General features: G+C 37.6%; 1 protein-coding gene across 1 annotated transcript; it reads right to left on the reverse strand.

Annotated features, from left to right (window-relative positions):
• Positions 1–1,077, reverse strand: LOC106976548 (olfactory receptor 4A15-like). Its single transcript, XM_015073975.3, has one exon. It carries the CDS (start codon positions 1,069–1,071, stop codon positions 154–156), a length of 918 nt encoding a protein of 305 aa, XP_014929461.3. The 5' UTR covers positions 1,072–1,077; the 3' UTR covers positions 1–153.
• Between the last annotated feature and the right edge of the window lie 18,923 nt (positions 1,078–20,000).

Below are 20,000 nucleotides of genomic sequence, written 5' to 3' on the forward strand. Positions count from 1 at the left end.
TGTTTTGACCATTGGAAGTACTTATATCTTAAATGCTTTTCATCATGCACAACTTTAAACCTGAGGAGGAACTTACTACAAATAAATAATCCTTTCCTGGATGGAGCAAACTCTTCATTGAAAAAAAAAAAGGTGATACATTTCTCTTCTGCCTCATTTTCTTCTTCTGGTCCAGAGCTTCTTCATGGCATTTTTCATCTCTCCATTTCTCAGAGTATAGATTAGGGGGTTCAACATAGGGGTGATAACTGTGTAAAATACAGTCAAGGATTTATCAATGGGTAAGGTAGAAGGAGGTCTCACATACATGAAGATGCAGGGGACAAAGAAGAGGACCACCACTGTAATGTGAGAGCCACAGGTGGATAAGGCTTTGCGCCTCCCTTCCTGACTAAGGTTCTTCAGAGAGTGCAGAATGACTCCATAGGAGATGAGCAAGACCGTAAAGATGACCACACAGATTGCCCCATCATTGGCAACCACAGTGAGGCCAATAACGTAAGTGTCAGTGCAGGCAAGTTTTAATAATGGGTACATGTCACAGATGAAGTGGTCAATGACATTGGGACCACAGAAGGGAAGGTTGTAAACAAAGAGAAGTTGAACAACAGCATGCAAAAAACCTCCAACCCAGGCCAACAGCAGCAACAAAACACACACCCGTTGATTCATGATGGTCAAATAATGCAAGGGTTTGCAGATGGCCACATAGCGGTCATAGGCCATGGCCACCAGAAGTAAAATCTCTGCACCACCAAACAAGTGTCCTATAAAGAGCTGGGACATGCAAGCTTGGAAGGAAATGGTTTTCTTCTCATAGAGTAAGTCTATAATCATATTTGGAGTGACTGTAGTAGAATACACAGCATCCATAAAAGATAAGTAACCAAGAAAGAAATACATAGGGGAATCCAGGGTTGGACTGACCACCACAGTCACCACAATGAGGAGGTTGCCCACCATTGTCACAATGTAGATGAGCAAGAACACAACAAATAATATTTTCTGACCTTGGAGGCTCTGAGTGAGCCCCAAGAGGACAAACTCAGTTACATTGATCCTATGTTCCATATGTCCTTTTGCATGTCCTTATTTCAAAGTTCAGGACAAAATTAGCTGTATATATAATTATGACTAGTGACTTCCTGAAACTTTAACCTAATCTTTTTATTCATTCAACAAATAAATATTATAATTTCTTATGTCCCACTACTTTCAGAAATTATAGTATACAAGCCTGATTAAAGCATGCTCCCTAGTCTCAGCAATATTGCAGATTAATGGAGAGACAAGTAATTAAAGACATTTGTAGGAAAGGGGAATATTAAATAAATGGGTTGCTACAAGCAGCTTTCCATCTGGAAACTAGTACAATTTTACCAATAGAGATTCTTCAAATAAAAAATTTTTAATGGATTAAGGTTTAATGAAAAACTAAAGCAAGATTTATACTTACTCCCCAGTTAATAAAAGAGGTGACTATCTATATTCTAGAATCCTCTTAACTAGTAAATAAAATCACAAATTGATGTATTTTACAATTTCAAAACATCTTAAGGATTTAAAAAAAGATACCACAACATCAATAGATGAAAGTATTTTGGAGAAAATATTTACATTTTAGAGGACATACACAGAGTTAATATCAAAATGGTGACAGAGCTCTAAACATTTAAGTAAATGACAAATGACTCAATGGCAAAGTGAGTAAATCATATAAGCAAGTAATAAAAGGAATGGCCAACAAATATATGTTCTGATGCTGAAACTCACCTATGAACAGAAACATGAATTGAAGTAACACCTGGCTTATGAAAGTGTTCCCTTGGACTCTTCAAAATCACATTTTCAAGATATGTGGATGCTACATCATCTTCTAAACTTTCACAGGTTAACAAGCAATGCTCAGAGAACACATGAGTTGAAACTATCATGAGATTTACAAGGATCTGCCCATTAAAATATCCCTAAATAGTGACACCTGAAACTATGTCTAGAAACACAGATGTTAGAGAAAGTGCATTTATTGTGGATCTTTGTATGTGAAAATAGCTAAAAGAATATTACAAAACTGAGTCAATCCTCACATATGTTAGTATCCCAAAGAGTGTCTAACATGGCTGATTTTAAGAATCACACAGAAGAACTTTTAAAGGACTGTGAATTCCCATACCACCAAAATCTAAAATGTAAAGCCTAGGCTGGACTCTTACATCTAGTTAACCTTCCTGGGTTACCTGCAACTAAGACAGCCGTTCAGTCCAAGGTCTGGGTTGTAGTCCCTTCTCCCATGTATTTTGTACGCTGATGACACCTCTGTGCACACAGAGCAGGAAAACACATGCACCATCACTGGACCTTGAACTGTTTCCATGTGAACAATGCTTTCCATGCTTGCAGAAAGTCTCAGTCATTTCAGCCTTTCAGAAAAAGGCTACCCCTTAAATTGCCGGGTTTTTTCAAAACAAATATGAAGGTCCTGTAACCTAAACAAGTCTGAATCTCGACTGGGAACAAAGAGACCCCAAATCTTCATTGTTGGCAGAATTTGTTCTAACAACAAATGAATGTTAAACAAACATCGTGAGGTTAAAAAAAGGGGTCAGCTTTATAGGAGATAAAATTGTGATTTGTTTAAACAAAGGTTATGTAGTTTGGTTTTTATGTCAATATAAGTAAAATAGTGAAATATCCTTTGAAAACATTCAATTCTCTATCAATTACACTGGCCTGTCTTCACAAAGAACAGTAAAATTTTGGATTTCCTGAATGATGGAGAATAACTCATATACATACTTCATTATGTTCTGAGTCCATCATTTCAATTTCTGAAAAAGCCAGTTGTGTGAACAGTGATACAAACACTCTCTGAGGTCAAGACAAATATCTGTAAACACTTTATCTGGGGTTGGACTACAATACATATGGATGAGTCATTCAATTGGTGCATCTCCAAGAGTCATTTTTCCCTAATTAAATTCATTGGGACCTTCATCATAATTTTGAGAGTAGACCCTGCATCTCCAGAGATGCCAACAGAATAATCACCATGTACAACAGGACTTGCAGAAACACGTCCTTGGGGTGAGGGGACGGGGTGGATCACAAAAGAACAACTTGAGATTGAGTCACCAAAAGGGAAATGTCCAGTGTGGGCAGAAATAAAACATGTAAACACTCTCTTCTTTAAATCATGACTTTCAAAATAGACAAAGGTGTGTCAGTTAGGTTTAAGCTACGTCTTTGCCCACAGAAACTGCACTGACTTCCAGAAGATGATGAAAACAAATTTCATAATAAGCCATTTAAAACCATCTCTAATGTAGATAAGGCAAGCTTCTCCCCTAAAAGCAGAGTCTTGAATTTGTCACATAGTGGCACACAGGTAAGTTGATAGCATCCGTGTCAGTATTGGGGGGGGAAAAAGAGTGTGGGAGGATTCCACTATCTTGGGGTGCCCAGGGAATGCTCACCAAAACAGATACACAGGAGCCCAGAAAACAAGTTGCAATGCATTTCAAAGAACTTAAATCATACAGAATATATATAATGAAATTCAGCTGGAAATTGATAACAAAAATATAACAATGTTTCCTAATTATTTACAAATTGAGCAGCATAAATCTGAATTACCATGGATTAAAGAAGAAATACCAGTGAATAGTTTTTAAAATAAAATTTCAAGAGAAAGATAATGAAAGGTGTGTGTGTGTGTGTGTGTGTGTGTGTGTGCGCTGCGCGCGTGCTGGATACAGCTAAAGGAGTGCTTAGAAAGAAATGTAGAGCTTTAGGTAGAAGTACTAGAAAACAAGAGATATTACAGAAATGAAGTAAGCTTCCATCCTAAGAACCTGAAAAAAGGGAAAGCAAAATAAACCCAGAGAACATTGTAGGATAGAAATAGTAAATAAAAGAAATCATGGAAAGAGAAATTAATTAAATAGAAAGTAGAAGAGTATTAAAATAAAACAGAAAAAATCTATAAATCCAGGAATAGGCTCCTCAAAAGATTCATAAGATTGATGTTCTTAGCTAAATGGATTAAGAAAAACTAAGAGATAGAAAAAGGATCAGAATCAAGAATGAAGGGAGAGCCATTACTGCATTCTACTGATGTGAAAAAGATAACAAAAGAATATCATAAATGGTTTTATGTTGGCAAACTTGTCAATTAGAAAGTGGACCACTGCTATGAAATATATGGCTTTCTAAACAGGCACAGAAAAATAATTAAAATTGAATAACCTGAGGCACCTGGCTGGGTCAATCAGTAGAACCTGCCACACTGGATCCCAGAGTGGTCAGTCATTCTGACCACTTCCACCACTTCCCAGTTCCAGCCCGCCATTGGTGTAAAGGTTACTTAAGTCAAATGATAATATTTTTAATGGAATATTCTAATACCATTAAATTATTTCTTTAAAATTCTTCCCCTCCCAGGGTGACTCCCTCTGTTGGGGGAGCATGTAGCTCTCAGTCTTGGGGTTGTGAGTTCAAGCCCCATGCAGGGTGTATAGATTACTCAAATAAACCTAAAAAAAATCCTTCCCCTCCAAAATAAAATTTCACTCCTATACAGCTTTATCAAGGATTCTATATAAAAATTAATCAAAATATAGTACCAATCTTATATAAACAAGTTCAGGGAATGTGGGGAAATTAAAATACTTCCAGACTCATTTTATTCACTCAGCATAACCCTAATACCAGAAAGAAACAATAATAAGAAGATATTAAGGGGATTATAAGAAAAATAATCAGACTAATATCTCACATTAGCAGAGACACAAAATCTTGAATACAATATTTAGTTTCTTTTGGATTTTTTAAAATTCTTACTGTTAATGTTTACGAGGCAGGTTTGGAACAGCGCTCAGCATAGTGCTAATTACATCCCACTATTGGGGCATGATCTTTGTAATTTACTCAACCCAGTGCCCTGCCCTGTGAACTAGGAGGTTGTCCAGCTGGGAGAACAAGCACCACTCCTGGACCAATGAGTACCGGGCACTCCTCCCTAATGTACCCAGGAAAACTCCACCCAGGTTCAAGTAGTTTCCTCAAATGCAGCACTGGTCCCTACTCTGATGAACAATCCAGGGGGATCCTAACAGCTCTTTAGAATTTTCTCTCTGTTAGTATCTTTCTGTGAGAAGGAGAGGAGAAGGAGAATAATGAGACTTCAGCACTCACAACATGCGTGGTACAAACAAGCTGCCTGTCCTGTTATTTTATTGTGTCTAGGACGATATTTCCCTCTTATGGGCACAAATATCAGTTGAAAGTAGGGAAAGATAGGGGTGCCTTGGGGGGTCAGTCTGTTAATCTTGTTAGTCTTGATTTAAACTCAGGTTATGATCTCACAGTTGTGAGATCGAGCCCTGCGTCAGGCTCCATGAGTGTGGAGCCTGCTTGGGATTCTCTCTCTCTCCCTCTCTTTCTCTCTCTCTCTCTCTCAATAAATAAATGAACACTAAAATAAAAGTCAAGTAGGAAAGGGAAAGCTAAAACCTGGGCTTTCCAAATACAAATAACCCTTGACCCTTTACAATTTTGTTGTTCAGACTTCTAGAATAAATAGGGCTGCATAAGTCTGAAATTATGACAGACTTATCATGTTTTTTTAATTAAAAAACTATATAGAGGAGGGGTGCCTGGGTGGCTCAGTAGGTTAAGCAACCAACTTCGGCTCAGGTCATGATCTCATGGTTTGTGAGTTTGAGCCCCGCATTGGGGTCTGTGTTGACAGCTCAGAGCCTGGAGCCTGCTTCGGATTCTGTGTCTCCCTCTCTTTCTGTCCTTCCCCTGCTCGTGCTCTGTCTCTCTCTGTCTCTCAAAAATAAACAAAATGTTAAAAAAAAAAAAAGAAGATACATCTCCAGGCACAGCAAAAAATAAGAGTCATTAGATACTATCCACTCAATTTATGCAAATAAAGTTGAAAGCCTGAATGGAATGGACAATTATCTAAGGAAATATAATTTACCTAAACTAAAAAATGGTAAAGAAAGAAAAATTAATGGACTGATGTCTGTGAAAGAAATCAATGAAGTGGACCAAACACTTGGGAGAATTCCACCTAAGAAGCAGCTGTAGGTTGTGATTAACAACACATTGAATTGATTCTGGCATTGACACTCTCTCAGGGTGGTGGCCATCAGTAAGTTACTTAACCCCCCAAAACCTCCAACTCTACAAGAAGAAAATGGGCCCAATTATACTATCAATATCATCGTGTCATTATAAGGAACAAATGAGTAAACATACATGTGCTTAGAACAGTTCCCCAAAAATAATAGACAATAAATGCTAGGTGTAATTGTTACTCACAAACCTTCAAATAAAATATCATCCCAAAGCCATTTACACTGTTCAAGAAAATAGGTTATTTTAAAAGAAAACTCCCAATTCTCTGAGTCCCCAACCATCCCCATAAGCATATTGCTTTTCTAGCCCTCTTTGATGCAGTATGCCTCACCACACATGGGGACCGAGGTCTGGTACTGAGAGCCCTGTATCCCAGGAAACAGGGCATGGCCAGAAAGGTACCACCCCCTCACCTGTCACGCAAAGCACATTCATGGAGAAATTTGTACTAAACCATTTATAGATGACCCACTTCTAGGTCAAGGCTTCATACATAGCACAGCAGCTCTCTCATGGCAATCTACTGAAAGTCAGCCCTTGGACACCCAGTTTGTACTAAAAAATAGTAATACGGAGACAAAATGCAATGTCTAGTCATGAGAAACACCCTTGGCAGATTAGGAATAGAAATTAACTTTTCCAATATGTTACGAGGCATCTCCAAAACCCTATAGTTAACATCATACTTAATCACGGAAACCTAAATGCTTTTCCTAAGATCATGAACAAGGATGGCCTCTCTCACCATTCCTACTCAACACCAGATGTAAGTCCTAATGGGAGCAAACAGGCAAAATAAAGAAATAAAATGCATCGTACTGGAAAGAATGGGATTAAAATCTCCCTATTCACAAACAAAATAGTTGATTACCTAGAAAATCGCAAAGAACCTACAAAAACAACTACTATGAGTATAATAAGGTCATAGGATACATACATGGTCAAAAAAATTAATCATATATCTATAAACTAACAAAAAAAGCAATTTGAAATTGTAATTTTTAAATGCACCATCTAAACTAACAATACAAATTGTGAAATCCTTAGGCATAAAATACATAAATATATGCTGTAAGATACTTAAACTACAAAATACTGACGAAAATGACTAAGGAAAACTAAATATGTGGAGACATATACCATAGTCAGGAACTTGAACACTCATTATTATTAAAATCTCAAATCTCCTCATATCGATCTGTAGACTCAAGGCAATTCTCAATAAATCCCACTAAGTTGTGTGTGTGTGTGTGTGTGTGTGTGTGTGTGTGTGTGTGTAAAAATTAACAACCTGATTCAAAACTTTATATAGAAAGGTCAAATAACTAGAATAGCCAAAATTAATTTTGAAAAGAACAAGTTTAAGAACTTGTACTATCTGCTTTCTAGACTCAATATACAGTATTGGAAAAAAGATACATATGAGATCAATGAAATGGAGAAGTCTACAGACAGACCCTCATATTTAATGACTTATGACAAATGCACAGAGGCAATTCAGGATAGAAATGATAGTTTTTTCAACAAATGGCTCTGCAATAATAAGATACCTATTTGCAAAAAGTGAACTTTTGATCAATACCTCAAACCATAAATAAAATTTAATCCAAAATGGCTCACCAAGTTAAATGTTTAATCCAAAACTATAGGACTTCTGAATGTGAACATCAGAGATGTTTGTGACCTTAAATCAGGCAAAGATTTCTTAGGTATGACAATAAAACCATGTTTAAATTTAAAAAAATGATAAATTGGATTCCATAACACAGAAATTCTGCACTTCAGAAAATATTTTAAAGAAAATGAGTCACTTCTCCCAAGCCTTACAGAAAAGAAGTATTCTGGAGGTGACTGACTGGCTGGTTCAGTGGGTAGTGCAAACCGCTCTTGATCTCAGGGTTGTGAGTTCAAGCCCCACATTGGGCATAGAGCTTGCTTTAAAAAAGGGGGGGGGGACAGGAAGATGGTGATGTATGAGGATGCTAGGCTCACCTCGTCCTGCTGATTGTGTAGATTCCACCCACATTGGCCTAAATAACCCAGAAAACTTCCAGAACACTAGCAGAACAAACTCCCTGGAGCTAAGCATAGACAAGAGGCCCACAGAAGAGGGTAGGAAGGGCAGAGAGGTGGTGCGTGCTACACGGACTGGCGGGAGGGAGCAGGGGCGGTGGAGGGGCAGTCCATCCGGCAAGGCAGAGCCCCCAAAGTCTGGAATGCAAAAGCAGAAGGTCCGGAGTCTGTGAGTTCTGACAGCCAGCGGGACTTAACATCCAGAATGTTAAAAGTCAACATCTCTGGGGGCGCCTGGGTGGCGCAGTCGGTTAAGCGTCCGACTTCAGCCAGGTCACGATCTTGCGGTCCGTGAGTTCGAGCCCCGCGTCCGGCTCTGGGCTGATGGCTCAGAGCCTGGAGCCTGTTTCCGATTCTGTGTCTCCCTCTCTCTCTGCCCCTCCCCCGTTCATGCTCTGTCTCTCTCTGTCCCAAAAATAAATAAACGTTGAAAAAAAAAATTTTTTTAAAGTCAACATCTCTGCTGTCAGAGAGCAGGGAGGGCAAGAGGATACCAGGACAGGAGAGTTGTTGAGCCCCAAAAGGACAGAGTTCCGCTGGGGAACAAAGGCACTGGCAAGCGCCATTTCCCTCTCTATCCCCCAGCTGAAATTCCAAAGGGAAGCAGTTCCCCTCACCAACTTGCCTGCACCACGCAAACGCCCAACACTGTGCTTCTGTGGATCCATCCCTCTGACGGTCCTGCCTCCCTCCCGGTGCTGCAGGGCCCCTCCCGCAGGGGACCACCAACAGCAAAGCGAGCTACGCCTGCCCCTCCCACCCCTGTACACCTTGCAGATCCACCCCGGCTAATATGCCCTTGGCCAGATCCCATCAAAGTAGCACAAGCCTGGCAGTGTGGAAGCAGCCCAGACAGGGGCCACACCACTCCACAGTAAGTCCTGCCCCTGGGAGAGGGGAATATAAGGTACACACTAGTCTGACTGTGGCCCCAGCAGTGGGCTGGGGTCAGACATCAGTTCTGACTGCAGCCTCACCCACCAACAAAAGTTTCTCTGGACAACACAGAGGAGGTGCCCTGCAGTTTGGAGCTACCACAGGGACTAGCCAAAATGACAAAACAGAAGAATGCTCCTCAAAGAAACTCCAGGAAGTAGTGACAGCTAACAAATTGATCAAAACCTATTTAAGAAATTAGAATAATTTAGAATAATAGAATAATTTAGAATAATAGTCATAAAATTAATCACTGGGCTTGAAAACAGCATAGAGGACAGCAGAGAATCTATTGCTACAGAGATCAAGGAACCAAAAAATAGTCATGAGGAACGAAAAAATGCTATAAATGAGGTGCAAAATAAAATGGAGGTGGCCATAGCACGGATTGAAGAGACAGAGGAGAGAATAGGTGAATTAGAAGATAAAATTATGGAAAAAGAGGAAGCTGAGAAAAAGAGAGATAATAAAGTCCAAGAGTATGAGGGGAGAGTTAGAGAACTAAGTGATGCAATCAAACGGAACAATACCCCTATCATAGGAATTCCAGAAGAAGAAGAGAGAGAGAAAGGGGCTGAAGGTGTACTTGAACAAATCAGAGCTGAGATCTTCCCTGATCTGGGGAAGGAAATAGGCATTGAAATCCAAGAGGTACAGAGAACTCCCTTCAGACATAACTTGAATCGATCTTCTGCATGACATATAGTGAAACTGGCAAAATACAAGGATAAATAGAGAATTCTGAAAGCAGCTAGTGATAAACAGGCTCTAACTTATAAAGGGAGACCCATAAGACTAGTGGCAGACCTATCTACTGAAACTTGGCAGGCCAGAAAAGAATGGCAGGAAATCTTCAATGTGATGAACAGAAAAAATATGCAGCCGAAAATCCTTTATCCAGCAAGTCTGTCATTCAGAATAGAAGGAGAGATAAAGGTTTTCCCAAACAAACAAAAACTGAAGGAATTCCTCACCACTAAACCAGCCCTACAAGAGATCCTAAGGGGGACTCTGTGAGTGAAATGTTGCAAGGACTACAAAGTACCAGAGACATCACTACAGGCATGAAACCTACAGACATCACAATGACTCTAAACCCACATCTTTCAATAATAACACTGAATGCAAATGGACTAAATGCTCCAACCAAAAGACATAAGGTATCAGAATGGATAAAAAAACAAGACCCATCTATTTGCTGTCTACAAGAGACTCATTTTAGACCTGAGGACACCTTCAGATTGAAAGTGAGGGGATGGAGAACTATCTATCATGCTACTAGAAGACAAAAGAAAGCTGGAGTAGCCAAACTTATATCAGACAAACTAGACGTTATTTTCTTTTTGAAATTTATTGTCAAATTGATTTCCATACAACACCCAGTGCTTATCCCAAAAGGTGCCCTCCTCAATATCCATCACCCACCCCCCCTCCCTCCCACCCCCCATCAACCCTCAGTTTATTCTCAGTTTTTAAGAGTCTCTTATGCTTTGGCTCTCTCCCACTCTAACCTCTTTTTTTTTCCTTCCCCTCCCCTATGGGTTTCTGTTAAGTTTCTCAGGATCCACATAAGAGTGAAAACATATGGTATCTGTCTTTCTCTGTATGGCTTATTTCACTTAGCATAACACTCTCCAGTTCCATCCACGTTGCTACAAAGGGCCATATTTCATTCTTTCTCATTGCCACGTAGTACTCCACTGTGTATATAAACCATAATTTCTTTATCCATTCATCAGTTGATGGACATTTAGGCTCTTTCCATAATTTGGCTACTGTTGAGAGTGCTGCTATAAACATTGGGATACAAGTGCCCCTATGCATCAGTACTCCAGTATCCCTTGGGTAAATTCCTAGCAGTGCTACTGTTGGGTCATAGGGTAGGTCTATTTTTAACTTTTTGAGGAACCTCCACACTGTTTTCCAGAGTGGCTGCAACAATTTGCGTTCCCACCAACAGTGCAAGAGGGTTCCCATTTCTCCACATCCTCTCCAGCATCTATAGTCTCCTGATTTGTTCATTTTGGCCACTCTGACTGGCGTGAGGTGGTATCTGAGTGTGGTTTTGATTTGTATTTCCCTGATGAGGAGCGATGTTGAGCATCTTTTCATGTGCCTGTTGGCCCTCTGGATGTCTTCTTTAGAGAAGTGTCTATTCATGTTTTCTGCCCATTTCTTCACTGGATTATTTGTTTTTCGGGTGTGGAGTTTGGTGAGCTCTTTACAGATTTTGGATACTAGCCCTTCAGACAAACTAGACTTTAAATTAAAGGTTGTAATAAGAGTTGAAGAAGGGCATTATATAATAATTACAGGGTCTATCCATCAAGAAGAACTAACAATTATAAATGTCTATGTGCCAAATACGGGAGCCCCGAAATATATAAAACAACTACTCACAAACATAAGCAACCTTATTGACAAGAATGTGGTATTGCAGGGGACTTTAACACTCCACTTACAGAAATGGATAGATCATCTAGACACAGCATCAATAAAGAAACCAGGGCCCTGAATGATACATTGGATCAGATGGACTTGACAGATACATTTAGAACTCTGCATCCCAAAGCAACAGAATATACTTTCTTCTCGAGTGCACATGGAACATTCTCCAAATAGATCACATACTGGGTCACAAAACAGCCCTTCATAAGTATACAAGAATTGAGATCATACCATGCACACTTTCAGACCACAATGCTATGAAACTTGAAATCAACCACAGGAAAAAGTCTGGAAAACCTACAAAAGCACGGAAGTTAAAGAACACCCTACTAAAGAATGAATGGGTCAACCAGGAAATTAGAGAAGAAATTAAAAAATATATGGAAACAAATTAAAATGAAAATGCAACAATCCAAACGCTTTGGGATGCAGCAAAGGCAGTCCTGAGTGGAAAATACATTGCAATCCAGGCCTATCTCAAGAAACAAGAAAAATATAAAATACAAAATCTAACAGTACACCAAAGGAAATAGAAGCAGAACAGCAAAGACACCCCAAACCCAGCAGAAGAAGAGAAATAATAAAGATCAGAGCAGAAATAAACAATATAGAATCTAAAAAAACTGTAGAGCAGATCAATGAACCCAAGAGTTGGTTTTTTGAAAAAATAAACAAAATTGATAAACCTCTAGCCAGGCTTCTCAAAAAGAAAAGGGAGATGACCCAAATAGATAAAATTATGAATGAAAATGGAATTATTACAACCAATCCCTCAGAAATACAATCAATTATCAGGGAATATTATGAAAAATTATATGCCAACAAACTGGACAACCTGGAAGAAATAGACAAATTCCTAACAGCCACACACTTCCAAAACTCAAACAGGAAGAAATAGCAAACGTGAACAGACCCATAACCAGCGAAGAAATTGAATCAGTTATCAAAAATCTCCCAACAAATAAGACTCCAGGACTAGATGACTTCCCTGGGGAATTCTACCAGACATTTAAGGCAGAGATAATACTGATCGTTCTCAAGCTGTTCCAAAAAACAGAAAGGGAAGGAAAACTTCCAGACTCATTCTATGAATCCAGCATTACTTTGATTCCCAAACCAGACAGAGACCCAGCAAAAAAAGAGAACTACAGGCCAATATCCCTGATGAACATGGATGCAAAAATTCTCAACAAGATACTAGCAAATCGAATTCAACAGCATATAAAAAGAATTATTCGCCATGATCAAGTGGGATTCATTCCTGGGCTGCAGGGCTGGTTCAATATTCGCAAATCAATCAATGTGATACATCACATTAATAAAAGAAAAGAACAGAACCATATGATCCTGTCAATCGATCAGAAAAAGCATTTGACAAAATTCAGCATCCTTTCTTAATAAAAACGCTCGAGAAAGTCAGGATAGAAGGAACATACTTAAACACCATAAAAGTCATTTAAGAAAAGCCCACAGTTAACATCATACTCAATGGGGAAAAACTGAGCTTCCCCCCTGAATTCAGGAACACGACAGAGATGTCCACTCTCACCGCTGTTGTTTAACATAGTGTTGGAAGTGCTAGCATCAGCAATCAGACAACAAAAGGAAATCAAAGGCATCAAAATTGGCAAAGATGAAGTCAAGCTTTCATTTTTTGCAGATGACATGATACTATACATGAAAAACCTGATAGACTCCACCAAAAGTCTGCTAGAACTGACACATGAATTCAGCAAAGTCTCAGGATACAAAATCAGTGTACAGAAATCAGTTGCATTCTTATACACTAATAATGAAGCAACAGAAAGACAAATAAAGAAACTGATCCCATTCACTACTGCACCAAGAATCATAAAGTATCTAGGAATAAACCTAACCAAAGATGTAAAAAATCTGTATACTGAAAACTATAGAAAGCTTATGAAAGAAATTGAAGAAGATACAAAGAAATGGAATAACATTCTATCCTCAAGGATTGGAAGAATAAATATTGTTAAAATGTCAAAACTACCCAAAGCTATCTACCCATTCAATGCAATCCGAATCAAAATTTCACCAGCATTCTTCTCAAAGCTAGAACAAGCAATCCTAAAATTTGTATGGAACCACAAAAGACCCCAAATAGCCAAGTAATATTGAAGAAGACCAAAGCAGGAGGCATCACAATCCCAGACTTTAGCTTCTACTACAAAGCTGTCATCATCAAGACAGCATGGTATTGGCACAAAAACAGACACATAGACCAATGGAATAGAATAGAGTCTCCAGAATTGGACCCACAAAAGTATGGCCAACTAATCTTTGTTAAAGCATGAAAGAATATGCAATGGAAAAAAGGCAATCTCTTTAACAAATGGTGCTGGGAGAATGGGACAGCAACATGCAGAAGGATGAAACTAGACCACTTTCTTACCCCATTCACAAAAGTAAACTCAAAATTGATGAAGGACCTGAATGTGAGACAGGAAACCATCAAAACCCTAGAGGAGAAAGCAGGAAAAGACCTCTCTGACCTCAGCCGCAGCAATTTCTTACTTGACACATCTCCAAAGGCAAGGGAATTAAAAGCAAAAATTAACTATTGGGACCTCATGAAGATAAAAATCTTCTGCACTGCAAAGGAAACAATCAAAAAACTAAAAGGCAACCGACGGAATGGGAAAAGATATTTGCAAATGACATATCGGATAAAGGGCTAGTATTCAAAATCTATAAAGAACTCACCAAACGCTACACCCGAAAAACAAATAATCCAGTGAAGAAATGAATGGACACTTCTCTAAAGAATACATTCAATTGGCCAACAGGCACATGAAAAGATGCTCAACGTCGCTCCTCATCAGGGAAATACAAATCAAAACCACACTCAGATACCACCTCACGCAGTCAGAGTGGCTAAAATGAACAAATCAGGAGACTATAGATGCTGGCGAGGATGTGGAGAACCGGGAACCCTCTTGCACTGTTGATGGGAATGCAAACTAGTGCAGCCGCTCTGGAAAACAGTGTGGAGGTTCCTCAAAAAATTAAAAATAGATCTATCCTATGACCCAGCAATAGCACTGCTAGGAATTTACCCAAGGATACAGGAGTGCTGATGCATAGGGGCACTTGTAGAATGCATTGGGCATTCTACCCCAATGTTTATAGCAGCACTATCAACAATAGCCAAATTATGGAAAGAGCCTAAATGTCCATCAACTGACAAATGGATAAAGAAGGTGTGGTTTATATATACAATGGAATACTACGTGGCAATGAGAAAGAATGAAACATGGCCTTTTGTAGCAACGTGGACGGAACTGGAGCATGTTATGCTAAGTGAAATAAGTCATACAGAGAGAGACAGATATCATATGTTTTCACTCTTATGTGGATCCTGAGAAACTTAACAGAAGACCATGGGGGGAGGGAAAAGGAGGGGAAAAGTTAGAGAGGGAGGGAGGCAAACCATAAGAGACTCTTAAAAACTGAGAATAAACTGAGGGTTGATGGGGGGTGGGAGGGAGGGGAAAGTGGGTGATGGGCATTGAGGAGGGCACCTATTGGGATGAGCACTGGGTGTTGTATGGAAACCAATTTGGTAATAAGTTTATTTTAAAAAAATGAAAATGAAAAGACAAGAACAGACTGCAAGAAAACATTTGCAAATTATATATCTGAACAAGGGCTTGTTTTCAAAACCCATAAAGAACTCTCAACTTTCAAGAATAATAAACAACTCAGCATATAATAGTCCAAAGAACTGAGCAGACATTTCACCAAAGAAGATACATAAGTGGCAAAACAGCACATGAAAACTGTCCAAAATCATTAACTATTCAGGAAATACAAAGCAAAACCACAACAAGGTATCACTACTGACCTATTCAAAGGACAGAATTAAAAACTTGACAATACCAGGTTCTGACAAAGGTAGAGAAAACCTAGAAATGTTATTCTCTGCTGGTAATATGCTACCCTTTGGAAAACAGTTTAAAAGTGTTTTATGAAATTATACACTCACCATAAGACCCATCTTGACTGCTCTTAGGAACGTATCCAATTGTAATGGGAACTTACATTCATGCAAAAACCCATACATGAATATTTATAGTAGTTTCACTCATAATTTCAAATATCTGAAAATAACCCAATACCTCTCAACCGAAAAAGGGATAAGCAAACTCTCATATATCCATAAGATGGAATAGTACTCAGCAATAAAAATCAATGAACTACTGATAAACACAGTGATATCCATAACTCTTAAATGCATAATAGTAAGAGAAAGAAGCCAGATTGAAAAGACCACATACTGGACATGATCTTATATATAAAGAACCCTAAATGTTCCACCAAAAACTGTCAGAACTAATAAACAAATTCAATGAAGTTGCAAAATGCAAAATCAATATACAAAATCCAGCTGCAAGGGCACCTGCGTGGCTCAGTCGGTTAAGCATCTGACTTCGGCTCAGGTCATGATCTCATGGTTCATGGGTTCGAGCCCCGCATCGGGCTTTGTGCTGACAGCTCAGAGCCTGGAGTCTGCTTCGGATTTTGTGTCTCCCTCTGTCCCCCTCCTGCTCACACTCTGTCTCTCTAAAATAAATAAATCTAAAAAAATTTTTTAATAAAAAAATTTTTAAAAATCCAGTTGCATTATACATACTAGCAATTAACCATCCAAAAACCAAATTAAGAAAATCTCATTTATAATGCCATCAAAAAGAATAAAATACTTAGGAATAAATTTAACCAAGGAAATGAATAATTTGCACCCTTAAAATGATATGACATTGATGAAGAAATTAAAGATACAAATAAAAGGAAAGATATCCTGTGTTCATGGATTGAAAGAATAAATATTATTTAAATGTCCATACTATCCAAGTTAATCTGCAGATTCAATACAATCCCTAACAAAACTCCAATGGCAATTTTCACAGAAACTGAAAAAAAAATCATAAAATTCAGAAAGAACCCCAAAGACCCCATGTAGCCAAAACAATCTTGAGAAAGAAAAAAGCTAGAGACATCACGAAATATATTACAAAATTATGGTAATCAAGAGTATAGTTCTGGCATTAAAACAGGTATGCAGACCCATGGAATAGAAAAGAAAGCTCAGAAATAATTACATGTATATACAGTCAATTGATCTTTGAAAACAGGGCCAGGAACACACTGTGGAGAAAGGAAAGTTACTTTGTAATGCTTGGAAAACTGGATATCAATATGCAAAAGAATGAAATTGGACCTGAGCTATTGTTTGAACATTTATATTCCCCAAAACTCATATTTTCAAATCCTAATGTCCAATGTAATGGTATTAGGAGGTGTGCCTTTGGAAGGTGATTAGATCACGAGGGCAGAGCTCTCATGAATGAAATTAATACCCTTATGAAAAAGCTTGTTGGTGAGGCTGTAGAAAAGGTGAAACCTTTATAAACTGTTGGTGGGAATGTAAATTGGTGCAATCACTGTGAAAACCACTATGAAAACTCCTAAAATAATTAAAAGTAGAACTATTCCTATGATATAGCAATCCTACCTCTAGGTATATATATATCCAAAGGAAATGATATCAGTACCTTGAGATATCTGCACCCCCATGCTCACTGAAGAGTTATTCACAATAGCCAAGATACAAAAACAACCCAAGTGTCTGTTAATGATGAAGGGACAAAGAAATGAGGCATATATAAACAGTGGAATATTATTCAGTCATAAAAAGGGAAATTCTGCCTTTTGAGACATGGATGAACCTGGAGGACGTTAAGTGAAATAAGCCAGATACATAAAGGCAAATACTATATGACCTCATTTATATGTGGAAGCAAAAAAAAAAAGTCAAATTTATAGAGGCAGAGGGGAAAATGTTGATTGCCAGGGACAAGGAGTTGGCAAAATGATGTTCAAAAACTAGAAACTTTCAGTTATAAGATGAATAAATTCTGAGGATCTAATATACAGCATGGTGTCTCTGGTTATTAATACTCTTATTATTTACTTGAAATTTGCTAAGAGTACATTTTAAGTGGTCTTACCATTTAAAAAAAAAGAAAAAATATGTGAGGTAATAGATGCGTTCATGAGTTTGATTGTGGTAACCACTTCACAATGTGTACATATATCAAATCATCACATATTGCATCTTAAATCTATACAATTTCAATTAGTCAATTATACCTCAATAAAGGTAGAAGAAAAAAGGACTCTATCTGGATGATTCAATTCATATGACATTCTGGAAAAGATAGAACAATAGGGATAGAAATAGATCAGAATTGTCCAGGATCTAGAGGCCAGAGTAGAAGGGGCCTACAAAGATACATGGAGAAATGTTTTTGGTGATGAAACACTCACATACTGATGGTGATGGTGTTTACCATACCATACATAACTGTATGTATTTGTCAAAACTTGGGGGAACGTAGACTAAAAAGGATGAAATATGTACTATGAAGATTATATCTTATTTAAAAGTGGGGTAAAACATTTTCTACACTGAAACAACAGACACTTGGAAAACAATACAAGATTCTATTTGCAAAAGAGCATAAAAGAACTTTACTCAAAAAGACTACATTTACAAAGAAACACACTAGGTCTATATGAACATCAAAGAAGGTTTGTTAAATGAAAAGACCTACCCAGTTTTTGGATGAGAATTCTCAATTCTCTAAAGATATTAGCTCTTTCTAAATCAAATCGCATTGAAAATATTAATTAAACTTAGTTTTTACTAGAGTAACCTATTAAATCTTTATGTTAAAACATAAATATGAAAGAATAGACACAGTTCTGATAAGAAATAGTATGGAGTACTAGGCTTGTCAGACATCAAGGTGTCTTATAAATAAAGTGCAATTGCATTGTATCTTAAATGGCACATGAATTTAAAAAAATGGAAAATAATAGAGTCCTAATTGGATGTAAGCATATGCCATACTTTAGAATACAAACTTAGGACATCAAAGCAATGGGGGAGAAGAAGGATACATCTGTACAAATACCTAGAAAAATAAATAAAATTTAATCTCTAGTAACTCCTTACATCAAAATGTAGATGGATCAAAAAATTCAATGTAAAATATATGACCACAAAACAATGAAAAAGTTAAATGTTGGAAAGCATGTGGAAGAATATTTTGTTAACACTGAAATAGTGAAAGATGTTCTGAGCAAGATACAAAAGCCAAAGAAATTATTAAGAGATTTGATTATATAAATGTAATAATATTTCTACATGACCAAAAATATTCTGCATGCTATAATAATATCCAAACTGAATCATATCCAAATTGAATATACACATACAATGGTGAAAGGGATAGCTTCTTCACTGTATGACTAAATCACACAAATCCACGTGGAAAAGATCAGCAATCAAATAAAGCAGGTAAAAGTCATTAATATATAATTCACAAAAGAATAATAATTTTAAACATATGAATAGATGCTCAAGTTCAATTATAGTTACTGAATTTCAATTAAAGTAATGAAACACAAGTCCTTTAATCAGATTCTAAAATACCATAAATGTTTGTCAAGCACTGGTTGATGAGAATGTGCACAAAAAGGTGTTTTCTAGACCAAGGGAAGTAGTGTAATTTGGTCCAAGCTCATGGATGATATTTGGGCAATAACTCCATTATCAACGATTTTAAATACACATACCAAATGATGGAACAATTCCACTTCTAAAACTCATACTTGAAAATTTTCACAAAGACAGAGTTATTGACCATAGAAAAAGGCTCAGGAACATGAAAAGGACTGGAAACACTAATTTTACTGTATCTTTATAGAGAAGTTTTAGGCAGTATGAGGAACCTGAGAATGAATTACATCTATAGACTGATACGGAAAGATCTTCAGAGGCTGAATAGTAAGTACACAAGTTATACACAGAGACATAAACACAAACACATATATGGAAATATGATTTTATTAGCAAAGATTATTAATTGAGAAGTCTTAGAAACAATGATACTCTTAGTATACTGATTACATATAGAACAGGGAGACTACAGCGAGAGATGGGGAGGATGTTTATTCCATACTATGTCCCCTTAGTATGGATTCTATTTTTAATGTTTATTATTATCTACTATACTTTCAAATATATCTTAAAATGTTGGGGCACCCGGATGGTTTAGTTGTTTAAGTGTCCTACCCATGATTTCAGCTCAGGTCATGATCTTGTGATTCATGAGATAGAGCTCTGTGTAGGGCTTTGCACTGACAGCAAGGAGGCTGTAGGGGGTTCTCTCTCTGTCCCCCCACCTCCACTCTTCTCTCTCTCTCTCTCTCTCTCTCTCTCTCTCTCATAAAATGAATAAATTTTTTAAAGTAACTATTACACTAAAATCTCATATGTAATGGAAAGAAATTAAATAAAGAAAGTC

This window comes from Acinonyx jubatus, chromosome D1, assembly GCF_027475565.1.
Source record: "Acinonyx jubatus isolate Ajub_Pintada_27869175 chromosome D1, VMU_Ajub_asm_v1.0, whole genome shotgun sequence".
In the NCBI taxonomy this organism is placed as follows: domain Eukaryota; kingdom Metazoa; phylum Chordata; class Mammalia; order Carnivora; family Felidae; genus Acinonyx; species Acinonyx jubatus.

Coding starts and splice junctions, on each gene's coding strand:
- LOC106976548 (XM_015073975.3), bottom strand. CDS start 1,071: ATGGAACATAGGATCAATGTAACTGAGTTTGTCCTCTTGGGGCTCACT.